Here is a 24,275-nt window from a genome sequence, read left to right as displayed (position 1 = left end):
AAATCCTTCCACTTCTGAATATGATGATGTCTGTCACTGAGGACACAGATGAGAATATAGCTCCATCGTCACATTTGGATCTCCGGAGTCCTTCTCCAGTCCCTCCCAGTGTCACTGCTGTTTTTATATGTGTCCTTAACTTTTGCATGATGTGTGTGTGTGTGTGTGTGTGTGTGTGTGTGTGTGTGTGTGTGTGTGTATGTGGTTGTGTGTGTGGACAGGTAAGGTATAAATCCAAAGCAAAGGATCTGCTAAAGAGTGGCTGCAATGAGCTATTCCGCCCTGACATCCTCACAGCCCTTTACCAGTCCACTATGGGCAGTAAGGTAAACAACCGAGAGTGGTTGAACCATGGTAACTCCAATCCTTGTCCACAAACAGGCAGAAAACAATCCCTCTGTAATTTAAGACTGACAGTTGAAAGTTAATTCAGCATGATGCTCAGTCAAGTTACACTGTTCCTTCCTGCTGTTTCTGGACAGGGTCTCATCACATCGTATTTTCATCCTTCCCTTCATTCCATTTTAACTCCCAAATGACTATCTGACATCCCATTCTTCCCTTTCATCCTCTAATCCTTCCATCACCCATCCACAACTCTCCATCCCTCATTGATAACCCAATATTTAACTTATTTTAAAATGCAATGCAGTAGTTGTCCAACAGCACTCTGATATCTAGAGTCAGGAAATATATGCAGCATATATACTTTATAGTGTATATGTGTAGAACTTTATGTAATTACAGCATCTTTCAGATTATTCTGAAGATTTTTTGTAGAAAAGTCAAAAGGCAATCCTGGTATGTGCCATAGTGTCATGTTTGATACTACCACTGGGGGTGCCAAAGAAACGTTCAAATTCTACACATATTGGTTTTAAAATGGGATTTACAAATTGTATTAATGTTGTACCAGCTATTTTAGTACATAGCTGTTCCACTAGTCACTTGACTTTCACTCTCTTCTCTTGAGTAAACTTCATCTTTGCTGAAGCCACTGTATGTATCAGATTCAGCGATCAATAGCATAAGATGGACTGCTGCTGGTCACCATGAACTACGTGGGCACTGCAGATTTTCATGACTGCATAGTGGTAAAATGTTTATGTTTATTTAAGAAGGGGCAATGCACATTAATTAACATAAGCACTGAGGTCCATCATGTAAATGTGCTAGAGTTAGCCATGCAGGCTAATTTTCATTTGCAGTCCTTGCATTGCTTCTCTCATGTGTCTTTGTCTTCATTTTCACCTGGAAAATAACCACCTCTGTTTTCATGCATGTTTTTTTTCATAATGCATGCTTTTATTAACTTGTGCATGGCACCACATCACTTATAAGATATGGACTGTGTTATTTTTAACCAGTGATACATTACATGACACTTATAATGTGAAAGTAAAGTAAAGTAAAGTGTTTCTGAGTTTGCTCATTCACTGTTAGAGAATCATTCAAGAAAAAAAGAGTGAATAGTTAAATAACAAAACTGCTATTATACTATTATATAGTGATTATTTATTTTTACTTCTTCAGAGTAAACTCAGAATAAGAAATCATGTAATGCTTAAATGTCACTTCTAATTTCTGGGCATTAGTACAATTTTGTTGCATGCCTATATTTTAATGAGTGCTCCAACATTTCTTTCCATGAATTTATCCACCACTTTTCATGGATAGTTTTTGTCTTTACTTTAGCCCCAGAAATTAGAAGCAAGACTACTCAGAATACACATGAATAAAAGCTAATGATTACACTGGTAGCGTTATTATGAGTGATAATAACTTTTGCATGTTATTCTTCAGTGGAGGTACAGGGAGCAGTATGAGCGTGCCAAGGATAAGTTCACATCCGTTCTGGACACTCCAGAGTACGAGACCCACAAACGCAGCAAGAAGATCAGCGATGTAAGTTTTGTTTTGTTTTTGTCCATCGGGTAAATTTTTCTAAATCAGCAACTGCTTCATGATTTCTTTTTGTGTGTGTGTGTCTTTTGAATTGCTCCTGACTATGCAATGATGATCATTCCACAGATCATTTACAAAATGGAGTACAACAAGACCAAGGCTAAGGGATACACCATGCCTTATGACACTCCATACCAACAGCACATGAAGAAAGTCAAGGAGATCACTAGCACTGTAAGTCCCTCACAGACTGGCTGCACCTTTAAGACTTTTTTACAGAGACATAGAAAGCCAACATAATAAATAAATTGTTGTGTTTGATGGTGCGTTTCTCATGCATCTTGCAGCTGAAGTATAAAGAGGTGTATGAGAAGAGCAAGGCCCAGATCAACATGGACCCTGAGGCTCATGAGATTCGTGCTGCCAAGGAGGCTTACAAAAACATCAGCAATGTAAGTGTTGTCAGTGGTGCCAAATAAATGTCTTAATAAGAAATTTAAACTGCTTAGGTAGAAAAAAAATTGAAAATCTTGATAAAATATTTGTTTTTTTCCCTATGTTAGCTCAACTACAGGAAGAAGTATGAAGCCACTAAGAACAAGTGGATCTGGACAGCAGACAGACCCGACTTTGTCAATGCTGCAAGGAACACTTTGCAACAGAGTGATGTGAGTTGGTGCTTTTTCTTTATAGTATGTGTATGACTTTGGTGACATGACAACATGCAATAGTGTTTTTCTAATGTTTCTCCTATTGTCTCACCCACAGGTTGAGTACAAGTATGACAAGGAGATGATGAAGGGCTGTGTGATACCGGTGGTTGATGACAAGTTAACAGTCCTGGCTAAGAAGAATGCTGAAATGGCCAGTGATGTAAGTTTATCCCCTACTTTATTACCAACTCTATGACTATACTACACTTCAGAACTTGACATGTGGTAAACCCAACTAATACTTTATTCCTACTTAAACGTTATCCATTTTTACTCTCCAGGTGAAGTATAAAGCGAAGTATGAAAAGTCAAAGGGCCACTATGTGCCCGTTCTGGACACTCCTCAAATCCTCCATTCTAAGGCTGTGCGCACTCTGGTGTCAGAAGTAAGAACCATTCAGTAGAAAATCAACCTGTTTTTATACCCTTGTACACATATTTTATAATGAGATATATTACACAAAAACACAATTTTTTATGACTATAACAATGTGTGTGTTATAAGTTCTTCAAATTCTTCCTCAGAGCAAATACAAGGAGGCCAGTAAGAAGGAAATGCAGTCTGGCTCATTCACCACCCTGTCCGAGACTCGCGATACTGCCCACAGCAAGGAGATCAACAAGCTTGTCAGCGGGGTACAGTTGTCTCACATTTATTTTAGAACTCAGACTCATAATCCTCAACATTTTTTTTCTGAGGTTGGCCCCTAACTTTCTTGTCTCTTTTTACAGAAATTGTACAAAGCGAAGTTTGAGAAGGAGAAGGGCAAGTCAGTGTATAACCTCATGACTACTCCACCTGATGTTAAGCATGCCATGGAGGTGGCCAAAAACCAGAGCAGCGTGAGTTATATCTACGGCTATGTAAAAATAACACTTTATTGACTATTTTGTCAATTCCCTCGGCTTACAGTCTCCATGCTGGGATAATTCATATCATTTTTACTGGCAATATTATGTGCTAAGTTAAGTGTTTTGGCTCCTACACTATTTTCACAGCTTCTCTTACTTCTTTTACCATGTGTATATCCCTTCTACTCTTCTACCCAACCCTACAGGTTGCCTACAAGAAGGATGCCAAAGCCAACTTGCACTACACTACTGTGGTGGACCGACCTGACATCAAGAAGGCTACCCAGGCTGCCAGACTCATCAGCGATGTAATAATAAAGCAGATGCATAAAAACACTGTCAGGGTTAAAGACTTAAAAGTGTCCACACAAAGGCAGAAATTAGCATACGCCTTATTTGCATCAGAAGTATTAACCAGTGTGTGCACATGTTTCTGTTTTTACAAATCTCACTGTGTACAAGCCTGTTTTTCTCTCCCACAGTTAGCCAGAAATAGATGTAGACACACCTTAATCATGTATAATGTCTCTCTGCTCTGCCAGTATTTAGACCTATTAATAAAAGAATGGCAAATAAGAAGCGTGAATGGCTGTTACACAAAACAGTAGTATAGTATGAACAAAAGAAAGAAAATAGTTGATAAATTATTGTATGGCACACACTGTATGATGGAAAAGTGATCTCTGGGAAATGCAGTGCACATACATCATGACAATGATGGCTTGGCATCAAAGATGTAACATAAAAAACACTTAGGACCACATACCCATCACTGTAGTTTGTACATGGTCCACTGATTCTTGTTTGGTTTTGTCTCCATCAGATTGGCTACCGTAACAAGGCCCGTGAGGAGGCCAGTCGTGGAGGTTCTCTGGCCCACCGCCCAGACATCGCACTGGCCACTGAGGTGTCCAAGCTGACCAGCCAGGTACACAAACCAAATCAACCATCTGTCCTGTGAAGCTCCAGGCTATTCCTGCTGCTTTCCCACTGTTTTTTTTTTTTACAGTGACCATCGTTGAGATGTTTCCACTCTTTATTTCACAGTCAAGAAGGTTGGCGTCAGTCAGTGGAAGTCATATTACCCCAGTAAAGTTCAGTTCAGCAAATTCAACTCTCTGGGTGTTATTGTCAGATCAGCTTTCTTGAGCTAATAATACATGCAGACTAGTATTGCTGTAGTAGATGCTTAGCAGCAGAACTGTAGGCCTAACTATAAAACTAGCAGCTCTTCCATAGCGCTTCCTCTGCCAGCCTGCATTACGATCTATGTCTTACTCTGTCATTGTGAGTCCATGAAAGTAGATTTACATGCTTATTAACTGCCCATATCACAACATTGTACATGTTCCTTCTTCACCCTGTCCTTCAACCTGTCTTCCTAATTCCTCCTTACTGTCTACCTTGCTTCTCCTCTCTCCATCCTTCTATTCTTTACTCTCCTATTCCTCATTGCTTTCCTCTCCTCTCTCCTTCCATAATGTCCTAGTCTTTGTGTTCTCATCCCTCCATCTCAATGCGCTTTGTAGGTGGAGGCCAAGCCCTCCCTCCATGGAGCTGCTTCCTATGATACCCCCCAGATGCGTCACATTAAGAAAATGAGTGCCGTGACTAGTAATGTAAGGAGGTTAATGCCCTGAAACCAAAGGGCTCCTACTATATGTTTGTCTCTTCTGTCTTTCTGTGCCCCTCTCATCTATTTATTGATTGACTGATTCTGGATTTTACTGCGGGGTTCACTGTGCCTTTGCCACGCACTACAAGAAGTTTTTTGGAAAAGGTTTTTGATCTCATTTGAATCTTCAAATCCCACAAAGTTATTTTGATTTTGCTTGCAAACATGCAGCTTAGCATTATGTGCATCCTCTGCTCTTTTGTTTCCCTGACAAGCTCTGCTTCACTGCTGAGCATAGACAAGCACTGCATTACTGCATTAGTTGCATTATTGCCTTATATGTTAATGGATCATATTTTTGTTACTCATTTTCTACTCATTTCCTTTTGAATCACTCAGTCATTGTGTCTGTCTCTGAATGCTTGAATGTAATGATCTTTCTCCTTTGTGCACAATTCTATCCTAACTCGTGTGTATATCCAGCAGTCAACTATGCTGAATTTCTTCATTTTCAATTCCGAAGACTAGAGGGCAGTGTAGGCCTTCTGAAATGATGGCAGACTTTACAAGTTTTTAAAATGAACAATACAGATTAATTTATTATTGCTGCTGGATTTACACATGTGTTTTCTAAGACAATGTTTAAGGATATTGCTTTGTCTCACTTTCTCTCTAAAGCTGGTCGACTTGACAGAACAGCCCAAGCTCCCTCTGAAACAGGATCACAATCCTACTGCCCTAATTCTTCCATACTTTATTATACAGTATATGAAGTCCATGTTGTGTTTATGTAGATCACAGGATGCTATATTGGCCCTGTTTACACTCGGCACTAGAATGCATCTTGGGTGATCAGTGGGAAGCTCTGAACAAAGATGTGAATGCACCCAAAGTACATTCAGAACACAGTTGGATTTGATCACTCAAAACACTAGTCAGCACTGCATGCTACATATAAAACACATATAAAATCAGAAGCAAGCAGGGAGATCTAAAGTGGTCTTGAGTTTCAATTGAGATTCATCCTGGTTGCCTGGCAACCACTTCCAAGCAAACTCTTGGAAGTGGTCATTTATGTTCTGTTAGCTTTGGAACACATTTTTTAAAATTTTACCCTACAGGTCTGTAGAGTGCTGATGATACAGAGAGACAGTATGACTGTACACCAGAACTGTCCAACGAGTTATCTGTCAGTCCATAAATCCTCATGTTTACATGTTGGGTGGCATGACAGGTAGGATGACTAGGAATAAAAAATGAAAATATGATTTTCTTCTCAAGCCTGGAACCAAACTGCAGATGTAAACATCTCTTTTGACACCTTCCTGCCCTCTAAGACTAATTACTGTCAAGATTGCTGAATGAAAATGGGGATTGAATTGGTGCATGGGAAAATCAATCACTTTTGAAAGATACACAGTTTGACTACAGTTATTTTTTTTCTTGTATAACAAGGGATACAAAATAAAGTTGTGTGTTAATATAGAGAAGCATACAGTACCCAAGTCCAAAACTTTTTACATAAAACTACACAGTATATAGAATATGAGTTACGTATCCCTTTTTATACACTATAACAAAGCATTATGTTGTCCTTTAAATGTTTCTGTGATGGCGTCTAAGTTTCCCACTGGTCCCAAAAAGTTACCACTTACACTAATTCTCACATACTGTATATCCCACCCCAAAAGGTGAAGTACAAGGAGAAGTTTGATAAGGAGATGAAAGGAAAGAGGCCACAATATGACCTGAAGGAGAGTAAGATTTACAAGACTTTGAAGGATGCCAATGATCTGGCTAGTGAGGTAGGTGCTCACATAACTGCATCATGTCATATAATCCCTACAAACATTATACCTAACATTAAAGATGGCCTCATTCTGGCAAACACAGTCCAAGACACAAAATCAAGAGATAGTGTGGTGTTTGGGGAATTTTTTCTATTTACCCACAATGGGACAAATTCATAGATGTATTTTTATGTCTGCATGCAGGTCTAACCATTTATTAATGGCAATTCCACAAATCCAAATAAAGCTTTTTTCAGGTAGCAAGGATTTATATCCACATATGTCATAAGACCTCATTATTAATCTGAGGAAATCACCATTTCAAATACAAACACCACTCAACTGTGAGATATGTTCATTTATTATTATGTTTACATCTGCTAACACTACCCGCAGGTGAAGTACAAAGGGGATCTGAAGAAGATCCACAAGCCTGTGACCGACATGGCTGAGTCTCTTTCCATGCAGCACAGCCTGAGCACCAGCAAATTGTCCAGCGACGTAAGATATCATCACCCTTTAACCCTCTCACATTCCCATCCAGGAAGCTGCTGGGAGTCAGTTCAGTTTCAGTGCGCCCGCCGTGGCGCATTGAAATGTGTCTGACTGCAGCGTTTCTGTCACCCACATATTTCAGTAACATCAACATGCTGTGGTCCATTAGCCATGTTGTGGATTTGTGCACTAAGTTCCTTCATCCATACATCCATTTCTCTGTGACCTCATCTGGTAGTGACCCTTACCCTTCTCACCCTTGACCTTTGACCTTCCCCTACTACTACCTTCTATAAGCTCATTCTCCTACATTTCTTTTTTCTTCTCTTGATTTTTTTATCCCATAGTTCATATACAGCTAGTTTTTATTAATGATCACTTAACACAAAACTCCCTGCTTCTCCATGGTTTTAAACCATTTTAATGTAAAGTTTAACCATCATTTAAAATTTTCATCCATCGTTTTGCAAGCATGTCATATAATTTGACATCGCAAGAACTGTTTTCACAGTTATGAAAGTTATTGTTTTTGTTTCTGTCATAAAATATAAGAATATTTTTTGTGCTGTGTAATGTTGGGAGTAAACTCCAGACATGCACTCTTCTTCTCGTTTTTTGTACTGAGCTGTTTTACTTGACTGGGAATTCCCCTGTAGTACCGCTACAAGAAGAAATTTGAGGAGAGTAAGGGTCACTACCATATGATTCCTGACACACCAGAACAGCTTCATCTCAAGGAGGCTTCTGAACTTCAGAGCAACGTAAGTTGTACAGACTCTGGGGGTCAATGATAACTGCACCCACCCCCACCAACCCAGAAAAACTGCTGTGGATTTCATCTTTCTTGTCAAACACGTGTGTATGTGATATCTGCTTCTCAGTTCTCCACATCATTACCATTATCTGCTTCCTGTAGTTATAGAAAAGTAGTGTTGCATTCATTTGTTAAACGTTTAAGTTGGGGACTATAGGGTACACTTAAAATCTTAAGTGTCACAACATACGATTGGGTTGTTTTACAACTTTTACATGGGCCACAAAAACATTAAAAAATTAACCAACTGCTTTGAACCACAAACTACCTCTTAAAATACATTTAAAGAATTTACAGGCAGAATTTTACAAAAATGAATAGTAAAAATATCAGCATTTTCAATATTTTCTAACAGTTTATACACTAAATGTTGAATAATTGGAAAAAATAATGAACAGATTAACCAGTAATGAAAATAGTTGCTAGTGGCAGCCCTAGTATTTAAGGGTATCGGCACAATCACTATTATCGGTATATGTAAACTGTCCAGTGAAAGCAGCTGACATTGCATTTGACATGTGTGTGGGCTGTTCCAGGTGAAGTACAAGGAGAAGTATGAGAGGGAGAAGGGCAAGCCCATGCTGGACTTTGAGACTCCCACATATGTGACTGCTAAGGAGGCTCAGCACATGCAAAGCCAGGTAAACATCCTGTCTGTCACCTCTGTGTTTAATCTGCTCACAGCTTGTCTTCACAGGCCTCTCTCTGAGGATTTCTCAGTGCCTGCTTATATATTAACCTGTAATGTACTGCCTCTGGTTATATATCGATATGCTTCAGCTTGTTGGATGTCCAGCTGTCGTTTATATTAGACTTACAGTATGTTTCTTGAGTATGGAAAAACCTTTTACAGTGCCTTCAATGCCAGTTTATTACATCAGGGTCGTATTTCAGCAGTATAATAATTATAATATCCTGGAATTTAAATCACAATAAATCATCACTCCTATTGTTAGTCCTTCACCAGTTTCTACTATTTAACTAGCTGTAATCATACCCTCCACACTGGGAGAAGGCAGTGTAAAATGTGTTAAAGTTGAACTTACCCAGTGCATTGTGTATTGTTGGTGCCTAATACTGTATATACTATAAGTTCAGATCTTCCTTTGATGATGAAGGGATGACGAAGGTAAAGTACATTTTTGTCACAGGCTGTAAACATTTTATGGAGCCTATGTTTAATTATAATGAATTCATAAATTAATACAATTAAAAAGCTATTATAAATTGATTAATTACATATACATTTTAATGGTGCAATAATAACCTCAAACAAAAAAAGATCATCAAATTTGCCCAGTAATAATTCTATTTCTTTAAATGAATTTCAAAATGGACTCGCAAATTAGAAGCTTTCAAACATTGCTCTTTGTTATTTCATTTACTGACGTGTCTGCCATATTCCATCTCACAATGAACTGCTTTAACATTTAGAGTTTTTACTTTAGTATAAAGAAGTGTGCCTCATAAATACTTAATGAAATCCAACTCACAGAGCAGCAGCAGGAGCTCTGATTGGCTAGCTGATAAATTAAAGTGAGATGGAATATGATAGGCCAACACATTAATAAATGAAATGAAATCAAATTTAAGTCTTAAAATAGATTTTTCAAATATATTTTGCAATTCCATTCTTAAATTCAATTAGTCATTTAAAGACAGATGAAAGAAATATAATTATTTAATTGGCAAATTTAATGATCTTCATATTTTTGTTTCTGTCTTTTACTTTGATTTTATAAATGATGTAAATGCAGATCTAATTAATTTACTTTTTTATTAATCAATTTATGAATAATTAAATAAAAGTCTATAATTCTTCTGGTGGCTCACTCCAGGCTCCATACATTAGGGTTGCTTTCCCACAGACACACATTAACTCAAACACACACACACACACACATATGGAGACTGCAGATCCAGAAATGGGTGTCACATTTTAAGCAGAACGGCGCAAATGAGGTAATGATATAACTGCATTTTGAACCAGCACTGCTTGCATGTGGTTATCTGAGCTCTGTCTGTTCCCTGTCTTGTCTTTGCGGCCAATAGAAAGACTATAAGAAGGACTTTGAGGAGTACATGAGGGGCACGAACCTCTCAGGCTTGGAGGTCACCCCTGCCATGATACATGTCAGACACGCCACCAAAATAGCCAGCGAGGTAACTAAAGGATAATTTATCCCCGACAACTTCCCCTACCTCACCCATGCTTTATAATCATACTAAGACTACATCACAACCACTGTCCCTTTTTTCTGTCACCACCTTTATTTTTTAACCTCTCAAGTGCTCCCTTTTGACTTTTTGAAGGTGCCCCCATGTAGTTTAGCTTTAGTTTGTTTGCATGAGTCACTGCACAGTCCTAAACTATTAATGTTGCAAGATTCATCCATCTCCCTTCTTTCTGTCCATTGCGTGACTTATACTGTAGTAGAGTAGTTCACATCTTTTTCACTTCACAATAAACCTTTCATCTAGTAAAATACAACAACAGCTTTATGTAAAAATCAGCCTGCATGCATTTGTTTCCTGTTTTTGCCGCAATGTTTTTATGGTGAAATGCTGACTTGAATTGTTTTGTTGTTGTTTTTTGTTTTCTATGCTCTATCTGATAAAATTTAGTTCACCTTGTCTTTTATCAGGATTCTTGCCAAAGTCACTGGCGTCTCCTCTCTCTCTCTGTAAAAAAGTGATTGATTGCGTCAATCTTCGTGTTTTTAATGATGAAACTCTATGCTGAATCTCTGAATCTGAATCAGAGATTCACTGCTTGAATGAGTTTTTGGGAGGCCTGGTGACTTTGAGCTTAGAGAGCAAGCAGCAGAGCTTGCCTACTGTACTGTCTGTCTGTATGTCTTGGCCTTGCCTGCCTGTGTGCCCTTCTCTGTAGTCTCTCTGTTCTTCTTCCGACCTGTAGAGAGAATACAGGAGGGATCTAGAGGAGGGAGTGAAGGGTAAAGGGCTAACTGTGCTGGAGGAAACTCCGGAGCTTTTGAGAGCAAGGAATGCCACTCAAATCCTGTGTGAGGTATGACTGACTGAGGGGTGACAAGAGCGATGTCACACTCTCATCTGAGTGCCTTCCCACAATCCTGCTCTTGGTGCATCATCTGCTGAATCCTATCCCCTTAACTAAGCTTCATCATCACACTAAAAGGGGTGACTGCTGGGTTTGACGCCTCGTCCCTGCTTGATGACATCACTAACGTTCAAGTGCTCTCCTGTCTATGGGTTCTATCAAATCTAAACCCTATTTTGATTTTCCTATGACTTTGTCTCATCTGTTCTCTTTTGTTTGATAAACATTCCAGAAAAGTACTAAAACAATATTTAATTTTAGTTTTTAATATCGTGATTTGACGTGTAATATTTTATTTCTCTGGGATTTTGCCCCCCGACACAGTGACTTTAGTTTATAGTTTTCTAATTTACATTACAGCAATTAATTTATTGTTGATGTCTTGTATGGCAATACAAGATATTAACAATAATGTGCTAAAGCAAGGGATCTGATAGCTTCAAAACTGTGTATAAAAAGCTGACTTCTGATAATTTGAACTTTTTTGTTGTTGTTGTTGTTGTTGTTTGGCTAGGACATGCTCTGGATGCTTTTTAGACTGATTTTTTGCATTTCTATTAGCAAGCAAGATAGTGGTAGCACTATAAAACAATTGAGGGTTTCTTCATAAATAAACTGGAATTACTGAAATTTGAAAATTATTAATTATGCCTTAACACACTGTCCTTAAACCTGCAGTGCGGAACTTTTACAAATAAATGAACGTCCGTTACATTCAAGCTCTTGCTGAATGAGTTCGCACAGTGCTGATTAATCCCATCACCACCAGATAAATCTCTCTGTATTTCACAGTATATGGAGTTTTTACTCTAGTGTCGGGTTTAACATTCCTGCGCTGGCCAGATGAATACATGAGCAGAGCATGCACACTAGAGACTTCCGCCGGCTGAGCTGGCTAACTTCCTTTTAGCTCTCTGCTAACTTGAAGGGGGATAAAATAATTTTAATCGTGTGGCTCTTCTAGACTTTCCAAATGTTATTGAACTGAGTGGGTCAAATTCTGATAGTAAAATGAGTCATTTAGTGGGGGTTGTGAAGCTCAAAACAATTTATCCTTTAAAAATTGTTTTTAAAGTTGCGGAGTATGCTATGGAGCCTATGACGTAAGCACATGTCCACAGTGTTTTTGTAATTACTCTCACTGCCAGAAGGGGGAGGCAAAAGTCCAGCTTTAACAACTGCTGTTTTATTCTTCAGTTTTGAATGGAGCTTCACACACAAAATGCTGTCCTTAATTCCCCTATTCTCCCTAATTTCTGCTAACCTTCACTATTCCCCTAGGTGTTGTGGTTTTGCAGCCCTTCTCTGTACGAATGAGTAGAAATCCTTTTGTTTAAAGTGATCTGCTAGTCATTTTAGCTTGTAGCAAATATAGTACTTTTATGTCACACTTTGTAACCTGTCACATTTACAGAGAGAGTACAAGAAATCACTGGAGCAGGAGATAAAGGGCAAGGGAATGTTGGCTTTGGCTACGGACACCCCAGACTTCATGAGGGCGAGGAATGCTACTGACATCCTCAGTCAGGTCTGAATCTTACTGTGTTTCATATCATTTCTTCTGAGCTGTGAATGATCCCACTAATGTGTGCTGACTGACAATTTTCTGTTCCTTAGGCTAAGTACAAGCAGACCGCTGAGATGGACAGATCCAGCTACACAACTGTCATTGACACTCCGGACATCCTCCATGCTCAGCAGATGAAGAACATTGTCAGCCAGGTAGATTATTGTAATGAACCAATTACGCGTACCACAGTAGTATTTCAATCTAAAACTCAATTTGAATTATAAATCCCTGCTGATTTTGTTTTTGGCCAACAGAAAAAGTACAAAGAGGAGGCTGAGAAGACCATGTCTCACTATGTGCCGGTTCTGGACACTCCAGAGATGCAGAGAGTCCGTGAGAACCAGAAGAACTTCAGCACTGTAAGTAGAAAATGGGAACGATAGATTATGCTGGTTCTCACTGGGCCAGCGTGTCTTTGATCATTGTAGGACCAACAGTAAGAGGTCAGTGGTTCTTCAGGTCAAAGGTTATGCTCTGTGCCAGCGTCTGGTAGTTCTGTGTATGTCTCCATGTCTACTGTAAAGTATTATCTTAAATACTTTATCCCGTGTACTGTTAGTGGAATGTCTTTTGTATGGTGTTCGCTAATCTGATTGAATCCAGCTGTAAATTAAGTGTTGGATGTTCACTTTCGTACGTTTTATTCAGGGACATAGATGAAAATATTTTTTATGCTCATCCTGAGAAGAAACTACAGTCACCGTTTTTTGTTCTTCTGAATAAGTAGTTTCTCTTGTGTTTCCTTCTCTTCTTTTTGACTTCTTTGTTATTGTGAAGCATTTTAACTGCACTTGTGTTTTCTCTCTGTAGCTTCAATACCAGATTGACCTTAAAAACATAAAAGGCAAAGTGTCTGCTGTAAAGGACACTCCTGAAATGCTTCGTGTTAAAGAAAATACAAAGAATTTCAGCTTGGTATCTACTCCAAAATATTTTTTCTTAACATATTCTAATAACACGTGTTGGGTTTTTTTTTCTTGACTTTACCTTCTTTTCCTCATCTTTAACAAGCCCTGATGTGCCATCCTTATTTCTTTGGACCAGATACTTTTTAACCTTGTTATATATGCAGAATTTTAATTCACGCCACTAACCCTTGACTATTTTCTCTCTAGCATTTTTATACATGTTAGTGCAGAGCTTGTGTGTAGTTAAATACTTTGTTCACTGTACCATGTTGTTGTGTGTGTGTCCAGATGAAACTTGTTCTTTTAAATGTTGGTTTATATGTTTGTCTCACTCTATGTGATTTTTAAATTAAATCAAGCAGCTAGTATTTATCATTATCCAAGAGATCAAATCAGGCTAACTGTTGGCTGCTGCTTTCATTCCTTATCCATGTAAAGATTCAGTACAAAGAGGATTTGGGAGGTGGAACAGCTTTGCCTGAGACCCCTGAGATGGAGAGAGTTAAACGCAACCAGCAGAACATTAGCACGGTACTCCACAGAGTCACCCTGCCCTCCTTCATCTCCTCCTGAATAAACCTTCCCTCCATATTCCCTCCCTATGTACAGTGGTGTCTGAGAACATAACCAGACTTCTCTTGACATGTAATCATTGTCCAAATGATAACCATTTTCAAACAATGTTTTTTTTTTAATTTACTTTATTTTATTTTTGACCAACTATATGGATTTTACTTAGCATTTTAATTTGTGGAAACAAGTAAGATAAGCTTTTTTGCATGATACACTATATGGCCAAAGGTTTGTGGACACTTTGGGCTGTTTTTCATTGTTTGGGCTAGGCCCCTTAGTGCAGACAACATTTTAGAGAACACTGTTCTTTCAGCTTTGTGTCAACCGTTTGGGGAAGGCCCAAACATGACAAAGTCCCCATGCACAAAACCAGGTCCATAAAGAAATGGTTTTCCCAGTTTGGTGTGGAAGAACTTGACTGGCCTGCAGAGAGCCCTGACCTCAACCCCATACAACACCTTTAATGAACTGTAGCCAGGCCTTATGGCTTAATATGACCTCACTGATGCTCTTGTGGCTGAATGGGAGCAAATCCCTGCAGCCAGGTTATAAAATGTTGTGGAAAAGATCCCTAGAAGAGTGGAGGCTGCTACGCCAGCAGATTAATGCCCATGGTTTTAGAATGTCATCAACAATCACATACGGGTGCAATGTTTTTGTCCACATACTTTTAGCCACAGTGTACATGGACCTTGTTTCCTCCATATAATATAATAATTGTTCATACAAGTTAACATCTTCACCATCGATTGGGACTTTGAGGGTTCTGTGGGATTTCTCTCTCATGATAATTCATCATATCTAAGCCCTGAAGTCTTGAACTAAATGAAGTATCATCCATTTTGAACACAAAACGAGCATAAACATACTCAACTACCACTATAAAATGATGATAATCAGTATCATAACAATTTTTTTGTAAATATAATCCTTTGTTCTAATATGTATGCTGTTGTGTGTGAATGGATGGACATGTCTGTGTCCACAGTACATACTGTGCTTTTTGTTTGTCCCTGTCTTACTCTGTACCTGTGTAACTTATGCAATGGGCAGATACAATACAAGGATTCTCTGAGTCAAGGCACAGCCATACCAGATCTTCCTGAGGTGAAGCGAGTCCGAGAAACCCAGAAGAATATCAGCTCGGTAGAGAAACAGAACTGCAGTGATCCTTACAATCATTCCCCAAAACACCCTCTGACTTTCCCTACATGGAAGTCTAGACATCTCTAGCTTCTGTGTTTCAACCCTGATTTTACCTCCATCCTAACTAAGTTTCATCAATCACTCCTTTTTACCTGTGTTGGTTGATGATTTGATTTTGAACTCACGTTTCCACGTAAAACATAATTTCCTCCCATATTTCCTTTGAGGGTTCTATAGGATTTTCTCTCTCATGATAATTCATCATATCTAAGCCCTGAAGTCATGAACTAAATGAAGTATCATCCATTTTGAACACAGAATAAGCATAAAAGTACTCAACTACCATTATAAAATGTGATAATCACTACCATAACAATATTTTATATAAATATAATTCTTTGTTCCAATATGTATGCTGTTGTGTGTGAATGGTCGGACATGTCTGTGTCCACAGTACATACTGTGCTTTTTGTTTGTCCCTGTCTTACTCTGTACCTGTGTAACTTATGCAATGGGCAGATACAATACAAGGATTCTCTGAGTCAAGGCACAGCCATACCAGATCTTCCCGAGGTGAAGCGGGTCCGAGAAACCCAGAAGAATATCAGCTCGGTAGAGAAACAGAACTGCAGTGATCCTTACAATCATTCCCCAAAACACCCTCTGACTTTCCCTACTTGGAAGTCTAGACATCTCTAGCTTCTGTGTTTCAGCCCTGGTTTTACCTCCATCCTAACTAAGTTTCATCAATCACTCCTTTTTACCTGTGTTGGTTGATGATTTGAATTAGAACTCATGTTTCCATGAAAAGATAATTTCCCCCATATTTCCTTTGAGGGTTCTGTGGGATTTCTCTGTCATGATAATTCATCATATCTAAGCCCTGAAGTCATGAACTAAATGAAGTATCATCCATTTTGAACACAGAATGAGCATAAACATACTCAACTACCATTATAAAATGTGATAATCAGTATCGTAACAATTATTTATATAAATATAATCCTTTGTTTAATGTGTATGCTGTTGTGTGTGAATGGATGGACATGTCTGTGTCCACAGTACATACTGTGCTTTTTGTTTGTCCCTGTCTTACTCTGTACCTGTGTAACTTACTGCAATGGGCAGATACAATACAAGGATTCTCTGAGTCAAGGCACAGCCATACCAGATCTTCCTGAGGTGAAGCGGGTCCGAGAAACCCAGAAGAATATCAGCTCGGTAGAGAAACAGAACTGCAGTGATCCTTACAATCATTCCCCAAAACGCCCTCTGACTTCCCCTACTTGGAAATCTAGATATCTCTAGCTTCTGTGTTTCAGCCCTGATTTTACCTCCATCCTAACTAAGTTTCATCAATCACTCCTTTTTACCTGTGTTGGTTGATGATTTGATTTTGAACTTGTGTTTTCATGAAAACATAATTTCCCCCATATTTCCTAAAATAAATAGTTTTAACATTTTTTACCCCCATGGAATTTTTATTTATTTTCAGCATTTCTTCCCTTCTAAATTGAAAACTAATCAGCGTTTGAGTGTGTTACCACCATATTTGACTTTTTTGTGCTGTCTCATTCAAAGCTTCAATACAAAGAAGACGTGGGACAAGGCACATCAGTATCAGAGACCCCAGAGATGGAGAGAGTTAAACGCAATCAGCAAAATATTAGCACGGTACTCCACAATGTGACCCTGTACCCTCCTGTGCTGTATATTCATTTGCCTCCATCCGCCACTCTGCCTCACTCTCATCTCCCTCCAACACACTGGCATAACAACTCTCCTGAACCTTCACAAGTCCTTTAGTAGTCCAAACTGTTATGCTTCCCACATCAAACCCACCACGTAGTGATAACACCGATGGGTGTTACGTCGCTAACATAATGTGCTTCTTCATTTCTCAGGAAAAAAGTGTGTTTAATTCCATGTTCTGTGTTGGTTGTGCTGTGCTGTGTTGTATTTCTGTACTTCTGTCTTTCTGCAATTGTCTCTGATTGACTCCTGCTCTTTACTTTTTCCTCCATTTTTCCTGCACGGAACCTTCTGTTGGGTAGATAAAATACAAGGACTCTCTGGGTGGAGGCACAGCTATACCAGACCTCCCTGAGGTGAAGCGGGTCAAAGAAACCCAGAGGCACATCAGCTCGGTAGTGGAACACAACCGAACCACGTGTGCTCCTAACGGTTGAGAGTGGACAGTAGTGCCCATCAGTAATGCCCATTTGCTACTCCCCCTCCCCCCTGCCATCAACTCACACTCTCATCACCTCTTGCTCATGTCATCCATCTTCATCCAAGGCACAGACTGCAGTTTCCTGAGCTCCAGCCCTGCATCATCACCACTTTGACCCTAATGCAGCCTTCAGTTCCCTCCACGCATTTTTTTTCTTTCCTGCTCTAAGTCTTTCAATCATCTTTAATCCTCAATCATCAACCCCACAAGATGACTTCCCCCACCCCACCACCCCTCCCCTATATACAGTATTTTCTAACCTGCAGCCCAGCTTCCTTCCCATAAGGCCGCTCCGTGCTGCTCTGTTAATTTCCACTTCACAGCGAATGACAAGCTAAATATCCTGCTGACGCGTGACAAGTGTGTTTGTTTCTACAAAAGTGATTCTGGCTGTTCTACAAGATCTGCCAGGATGTATCACACTATAGGACCAGTTTCTCAGACACTGCTTAAATATCCTTATCTAACAAATATCACATATGAGATTAATTAATCATGTTTCCTTGTAAGTTTACTGAAAACTACCTTGTCTTTATCCTTTAGTTTGAAGTTAACTCAAGTCTATGAAAGCAGTCCTATAGATGTGTGATCTGTATATGGTTCAGAGTGTCTGACTGGCCCCTTGGGGCACTGTGCTTCTGTCCTGTAGGTGTTGTATAAGGACAGTTCAGCCAAGGGAACTCCTGTGGTGTTTACTCCAGAGATGGAGCGGGTCAAAAGGAACCAAGAAAACATTAGCTCGGTACCTTCAAAGCCACTGATAGAACATATTCTACTGAAGAAATGTTCTACCTTTACCCCAAGTTAACCCTTTTCTAACTGACTTGTTCCCTGGCTCCAGTTAATCGTATTAATTCTCCCCACTTCGCTCTCTTTTAAATGTGTTTAATACCACCGACTGTGGTGTGTCTGTGTACATCATCACTGCTAACCTCTTGTGTTGTTGAAACTACTCCACTTCATCTTGTTCTCCTGCCGTTCTCCCACTGAAGATTGGGACGTAGTCTTGTTTTATTTAATATTTCAGCCTCTTAATAAATATCTCCCTGCTAATTCATTCGTCTGGTATCCCAATAATTCCCCAGCTCCTTCTGTCAGCAGCCGTGTGTGTTTTCTCTCTGCCACACCCCTTGTGCTGTGGATGCTAACGACTACTTTATGATGGCTTCAGATTTTAAAGGTTTCAGATACTCACCGTGTGTCCTCTGCTCCTCCACCGACCTTTTCCCAACTTTCTACCAGGTCCTGTACTCGGACAGTTTCCGTAAGCAGGTCCAGGGCAAGGCCGCCTTCGTCCTGGACACACCTGAGATGAGGCGCGTCAGGGAGACCCAGCGCATCATTTCTGGAGTAAGCCTTCGTTGTTTTTTGTTTTGTTAATTTCTTAGTTTGTATCTTAATACTTTCTGACTTTCCTACCCTGCCTGTGGCACTCAGAGCCCATTAGTTCCAACTGTAGAAATACTGAGGTTGAGTTTTAAAAAGGCTCAGTCATTTTCTAAAACAGCTGGGCACTGTATTTTGTAGTAAACATTACACAAACAGGAGTAAATAATGCATTTGTTGGAGACTATTTTCAGCCGTGGATTAATACACATTCAGTGCTCTGGGGAGTATTTACATGAGCAGGATGGTGTTTGGGGGATCATCTGGCTGACATAACATACATGTAATTAAATCTTTTTTTGTACTTTGGCCATCATTCTTATCAGTAATCATTCAATTGTGCTCACCAACTTAAATCTTAAGATCTGGGAATCATCAGACATCACTAAAAAGAAGTCAGACTAAGTCAGAAAGGGCAACAAACAAAAGCAAACAGACAATCAGACAGGTTTTAAATAAAGCCCCAGGTTAGTCAAACTTATTTGAAAGAGAAAACAAGGGCGAACAGTAAACTTATTACCCAAACTGTCTGTTGTAAACACCCATAACAGTTCACCATGGATACCATGACTTACCGCATTGGCAATAATTGTGGGCACACAAAGTGTCCAATGAAGGATCATTACCGACATTTGAGGTGCACTCCACTCCAAATAATGTTGTTTAGATGATCTGGCTAAATAGCTGGCTTGTTTACAACCCATCTGATCATCATCTTGTGTTTTCTTGCCACACCAACTTTGTTTTATCAATGTTAACCAATAACGATAACAATTAAAATAACTGAAGCTATGAACTTACCGTAGGCCCCAAGTTGCAATAAACCTGAATCATGCTTAAAAATTCACTTAATTTCTGTGCTTCAAAACAGTTCAGTGGTTCATGTCCATCAATACTGAGTGTCCTTGAACACAGAAATAACAAACGAGTAAAGTCCAAACATGGATGGCATGCCCCTTTAAAGTGACAGAGGGGTTTCTGTTTCTGTAGTGGTCCTTACCTGTAAAAACTGTGGTTATACTTACACGATCTGTGTTCTCCAGGTGAGATACCACGAGGACTTTGAGAAGAACAAGGGCAGCTTCACTCCCACCACCTCTGACCCTGTGACAGAGCGTGTGAAGAAGAATACACAGGATTTCAGCGACATCAGCTACCGTGGCATCCAGAGGCGTGTGGTGGAGATGGAGAGGAGACGCGCCATTGAGCACGACCAGGAGACCATCACTGGTACACAAATCTTATATTGTGACCACGTACCACAGATTTAATTCTTAAAGAACTTAATGAAAATACCACTGATTGTTGGAGGCACTTGCTCATGTAGATGCTTTTCCTTCATAAAAGCATTTAGTCCTAGTTTGTTCCTCATTACATTTGAGCTTGTAATCACAGAGCTAGTAATCACTGGACTGATCCTGTAATTAACTTTGTGCTCTCAGATCTGCGCGTGTGGCGCACAAACCCTGGCTCTGTGTTTGACTACGACCCTGCTGAGGACAACATCCAGTCCAGGAGTCTGCACATGATGTCAGGTGAGTTGAGAAACTCAAAAGGATTACATCATAGCTCTAAAGAAGCAGACATTATTTTAGTTATCTTTTGGATAAATGAGTTTGATTTGGTTCATATTCTGGTGAATATGATTTGCTTATAAGATATTTTGACCCGAGTGTGGCAAACTAAAACTATACATAAAGGTGTGTTCCACGATTACATTGATTATATTATATTTGATTATTATGGATTACATATTGCTTATAAATGCTAAATAAAACAGATTTGAACCAGCCATGGCTAATATGATGTAAATGTTACATCTTATACCAAGACTGTATTTGTAACTGCAACTTTTCATATCGACACTTAAACAGTTCAAGCTCAGCGTCGCAGCAAGGAGCACTCCCGCTCCACCAGCGCTTTGAGCGGCATGGCTGACGAAAAGTCAGAGATGTCTCAGGATGGTGACCACCACCTGTCCCTCTACAGCAATGGCTTTGGTGCCTCCTCTATGGGTAACGATCCAGAATCTCTACAACAAACCTCAACAAATACAGAGTATTGTATGATATGTATCAGTGAACTTTGATAGGACGGTGACTTAGCTGTGGTTTCTTGTATTCTTCTCCATCTGCAGGTTACCAGCATGCTAAGACTGTGGAGCTGCAGCAGAGGTCATCATCAGTGGCCACCCAGCAGACCACAGTCTCCTCTGTCCCCTCACACCCCTCCACCACAGGGGTTAGTAACACACACACACTCACATTATACACACACTTAAACTTACCTTTACTATCCTGAACCTGAAGTTCATAAAGTTCATACACTATCAGCATGCCAACTTCCAACACTTCCAAATAACCTGTTATCATAGCAACACAACTCAAACGGTTTCAAGGAAAGCGTTATCTCAGGGTGCAGTACCATGGTACCTGCAGTCACCCAGGCAGAATCAACCTACATACCAGAAATATCTCCTCAGCTCTGGAAAAACCAAAGCTGTTCACTGGCCTGATAAGATTCTAAAGTGTGACGGACCTGCTGTGTTTAGATATGGTTGCTAACCTATGATTGGACAAATTGCTTTTTTGGGGAAGGGGTTTAAGGAATGGTTAATTTGTTGTTTTATAGCCTGGCTCAAGAAAACAAAGAAGCCAGATTTGGAGAGAAGCTTGTGTTGTCCCAAAGTCATAAGAGTTACTTATACTCAACTAAGTCTCTTAATTTGGCATTGTTCCATCCCTTAATGATAAATGAGTGTGTACGTTTTCCAACGTTTTGAAAAAATGGTCTGGTCACAGTGTGGTATTTCCTGAATCAGCCATACTCTAATTTCCTAAACTCATTAAAAACTCTCGCTAATCCGGATTTAGCTCTACATGAAAACTCTAAAGGATTAAAGGACAAGGCTGGTGTTATTCTAGATTGTTCTCATTGTCAATAAATCCTATGAAAAGACTTAAACTAACAATACCAATTGATTCCAATGAAGATGTAAATCTTACAAAAATCTTATATTCTTTAAAAAGGCTCAATAATTTCCTAAAACAGCTGGGCTCTCTAGTTTTTAACAAACATTACTCAAACAGCATGAAATAGTGTTTTTATTGGGCATTATTTTTGACTGGGGATGAATACACACTGATGAGTATTTAAAGGATGGGTTCACAATTATTCAAGTGTGTCTTAAAACAACAGTCAGGAGCCCAGATGAACATTGAAACATGTTTTTCTCGCTCTAATCATTCCTCCTGTTCATACTGACCATTAGAAGATCCCTTCATAATGCACATAGAATGTAAGTGATGGAGCCTCCTTCTGTGCAAAAATGCATTTAAAAGTTTATCTGAAGCTAATATGAAGCTTCAGGTGTCCAAATGAGTCATATCAAGCAGATATCTTTCAGTGTTACAGTCTTTTTAGTGTCAAAGTTCCTCTTTTTGTTACTACACTTCCACCACAGCTCAACAGGGAAACACTGTCAGAGGAAACACAAAGTTTAATTTCATTCATTCATTCATTTAATGCTGAAAACACTGTAAATGTGTCAGATATCCACTTGATATGACTAACTCAGACTGCTAAAGCCTCATATAAGCTTCACATCAACTTTTAAATGCATTTTTGCACAGAATGTTTGTGTGGATTTTGGCCTCCATCAGTTACATTGAAAGCACATTTGAAGATCGTTTAATATCCAGTATGAACAGGAGGAATGATTACAGCAAGGAAAACCTCTTTCACTGTTCATATGGACACCTGACTGTTGTTTTAAGACACACTTGAAAATTGTGAACCTATCCTTTAAGGCAGCAGGACAGTTGGCAACATAGACAATACTTGTTAGTAAATTGTTGGTTTTGGTCTTTTCATTGGATTTGTTCACAATAAACAGATGTAAAATATCTCCAGCCTTTATCATTTAACCTCTTGCACTTACACCACCCTCATACATGCACCTCTGACCTGTTTCCGTTTATTCTGTGCAGAAAACTGTGCGCGCCATGTATGACTACGGCGCAGCCGACAGTGATGAGGTGTCCTTCAAGGATGGCGACGTCATCGTGAACGTGCAGTCCATCGACGAGGGATGGATGTATGGTACTGTGCAGCGCACCGGCAAGACCGGCATGCTGCCAGCCAACTACGTTGAAGCAATTTAAAGACAAAGCCCGCCTACCTCCCTCAGGAGTGGGCGAGACACATCCACAGGGCCAACTCATTGGTCTTCCTCCAGCGATCACAACTGTGGCTTAGTGCAATGTGTAGTTTTCAGTCTGTCATAGCTCTGTAAGTGTATTTTTATTGTATTGTAATTCTCCTTTGTATGTCTGTTATCATTCATATGCTGTTGCTGCTGTTGCCTGTGGATGTGACATAAGCATCTCAAACATGACGCATATAAATATTTCTGATTATACATACTAATCCTATGATGAATGACAGACTATTTACGATTGTTTTGACTTTTAAAACAAGACTCGCCCACATATACGTCCTGGCCCGTTATTATGTAAATCTCAAAAATATTTAAAATATATTTTGTCAGAGTTGTATCGAGAGAGTATTTTCTCATATAAACAATGGCAGTACCAGTTAAGCCTTTAATGGCAATTCTATGGAGAGAAAAAAATCTAACAACAAAGAAATGATTAAAATAATGAAAGCCAGAAGGAGTCATCACCTTTGACCTCCTCCATGATCGAACCACTTCTGAAGAGAGTTTAATGAGACAAGCCCCGGTCTTCCCTCCTTTACTGAAGGCTGGCCACTAGTAGAATGTGTGTTTTGTTTCTTCCGATTATCTAGGTCCTGGAGTAAAGGACATCCTCTACCTTTAATCAGTAGCTAATAAAGCACACCAAGCTCCTGCAGTTCTCTGCCTCCTTCTTTTCATTCTCAACTTTGACTTCTGGCATCTTCCATACATTTTATTGTCCTTCTCAGTAGTCTTTAAGGTGAAGCCGCTGAATGGTTCTTATACTGTAATGCAGAACAGCATTTAGAGAATGATTAGACAGATTCCCTCATATCAAAACAAACAGATCCACATTAGAGCCTGACCAGGAGTTGATTTTTGAGGCTGATAGAGATTAAAAAAAAATCAATATTTGAGAGTTTTAAAAATCCAATAATGATAAATGTTTAAAAATAGATTAGATTATTAAAGGGTTATGATCAAGGTGCAGCCAT

The 24,275-nt window shown here is 39.4% G+C and overlaps 1 protein-coding gene across 15 annotated transcripts in view; it reads left to right on the top strand.

Moving 5' to 3' along the window:
* The window catches only part of neb (nebulin), a 70,425-nt gene extending 46,469 nt beyond the window's left edge, over positions 1-23,956 (top strand). For 8 of the 15 annotated variants that reach the window (XM_042426936.1, XM_042426935.1, XM_042426938.1 and 5 more), the window contains 28 exons: positions 222-326; positions 1,804-1,905; positions 2,032-2,139; positions 2,253-2,357; positions 2,469-2,573; positions 2,674-2,778; positions 2,900-3,004; positions 3,144-3,254; positions 3,351-3,461; positions 3,677-3,778; positions 4,294-4,398; positions 5,000-5,089; positions 6,777-6,890; positions 7,272-7,376; positions 8,027-8,131; positions 8,721-8,825; positions 10,237-10,347; positions 11,105-11,215; positions 12,681-12,794; positions 12,884-12,988; positions 13,091-13,195; positions 18,346-18,438; positions 18,939-19,046; positions 20,126-20,312; positions 20,525-20,617; positions 20,957-21,097; positions 21,220-21,323; positions 23,072-23,956. In XM_042426936.1, the coding sequence (XP_042282870.1) occupies positions 222-326; positions 1,804-1,905; positions 2,032-2,139; positions 2,253-2,357; positions 2,469-2,573; positions 2,674-2,778; positions 2,900-3,004; positions 3,144-3,254; positions 3,351-3,461; positions 3,677-3,778; positions 4,294-4,398; positions 5,000-5,089; positions 6,777-6,890; positions 7,272-7,376; positions 8,027-8,131; positions 8,721-8,825; positions 10,237-10,347; positions 11,105-11,215; positions 12,681-12,794; positions 12,884-12,988; positions 13,091-13,195; positions 18,346-18,438; positions 18,939-19,046; positions 20,126-20,312; positions 20,525-20,617; positions 20,957-21,097; positions 21,220-21,323; positions 23,072-23,245 (3,129 nt within the window). In that variant the 3' untranslated portion in view covers positions 23,246-23,956. Of the gene's footprint in view, positions 1-221; positions 327-1,803; positions 1,906-2,031; positions 2,140-2,252; positions 2,358-2,468; positions 2,574-2,673; positions 2,779-2,899; positions 3,005-3,143; positions 3,255-3,350; positions 3,462-3,676; positions 3,779-4,293; positions 4,399-4,999; positions 5,090-6,776; positions 6,891-7,271; positions 7,377-8,026; positions 8,132-8,720; positions 8,826-10,236; positions 10,348-11,104; positions 11,216-12,680; positions 12,795-12,883; positions 12,989-13,090; positions 13,196-13,646; positions 13,752-14,182; positions 14,276-15,370; positions 15,464-17,044; positions 17,138-17,517; positions 17,611-18,345; positions 18,439-18,938; positions 19,047-20,125; positions 20,313-20,524; positions 20,618-20,956; positions 21,098-21,219; positions 21,324-23,071 lie in introns of all 15 variants that reach the window. The other 7 variants (XM_042426950.1, XM_042426939.1, XM_042426941.1 and 4 more) reach the window with 7 other exon arrangements.
* The last annotated feature ends 319 nt before the right edge of the window (positions 23,957-24,275 follow it).

The sequence above is a fragment of the Thunnus maccoyii genome, chromosome 11, assembly GCF_910596095.1.
Source record: "Thunnus maccoyii chromosome 11, fThuMac1.1, whole genome shotgun sequence".
NCBI classification, from domain to species: Eukaryota; Metazoa; Chordata; class Actinopteri; order Scombriformes; family Scombridae; genus Thunnus; species Thunnus maccoyii.
This window is presented reverse-complemented; position numbering and strand designations above follow the sequence as displayed.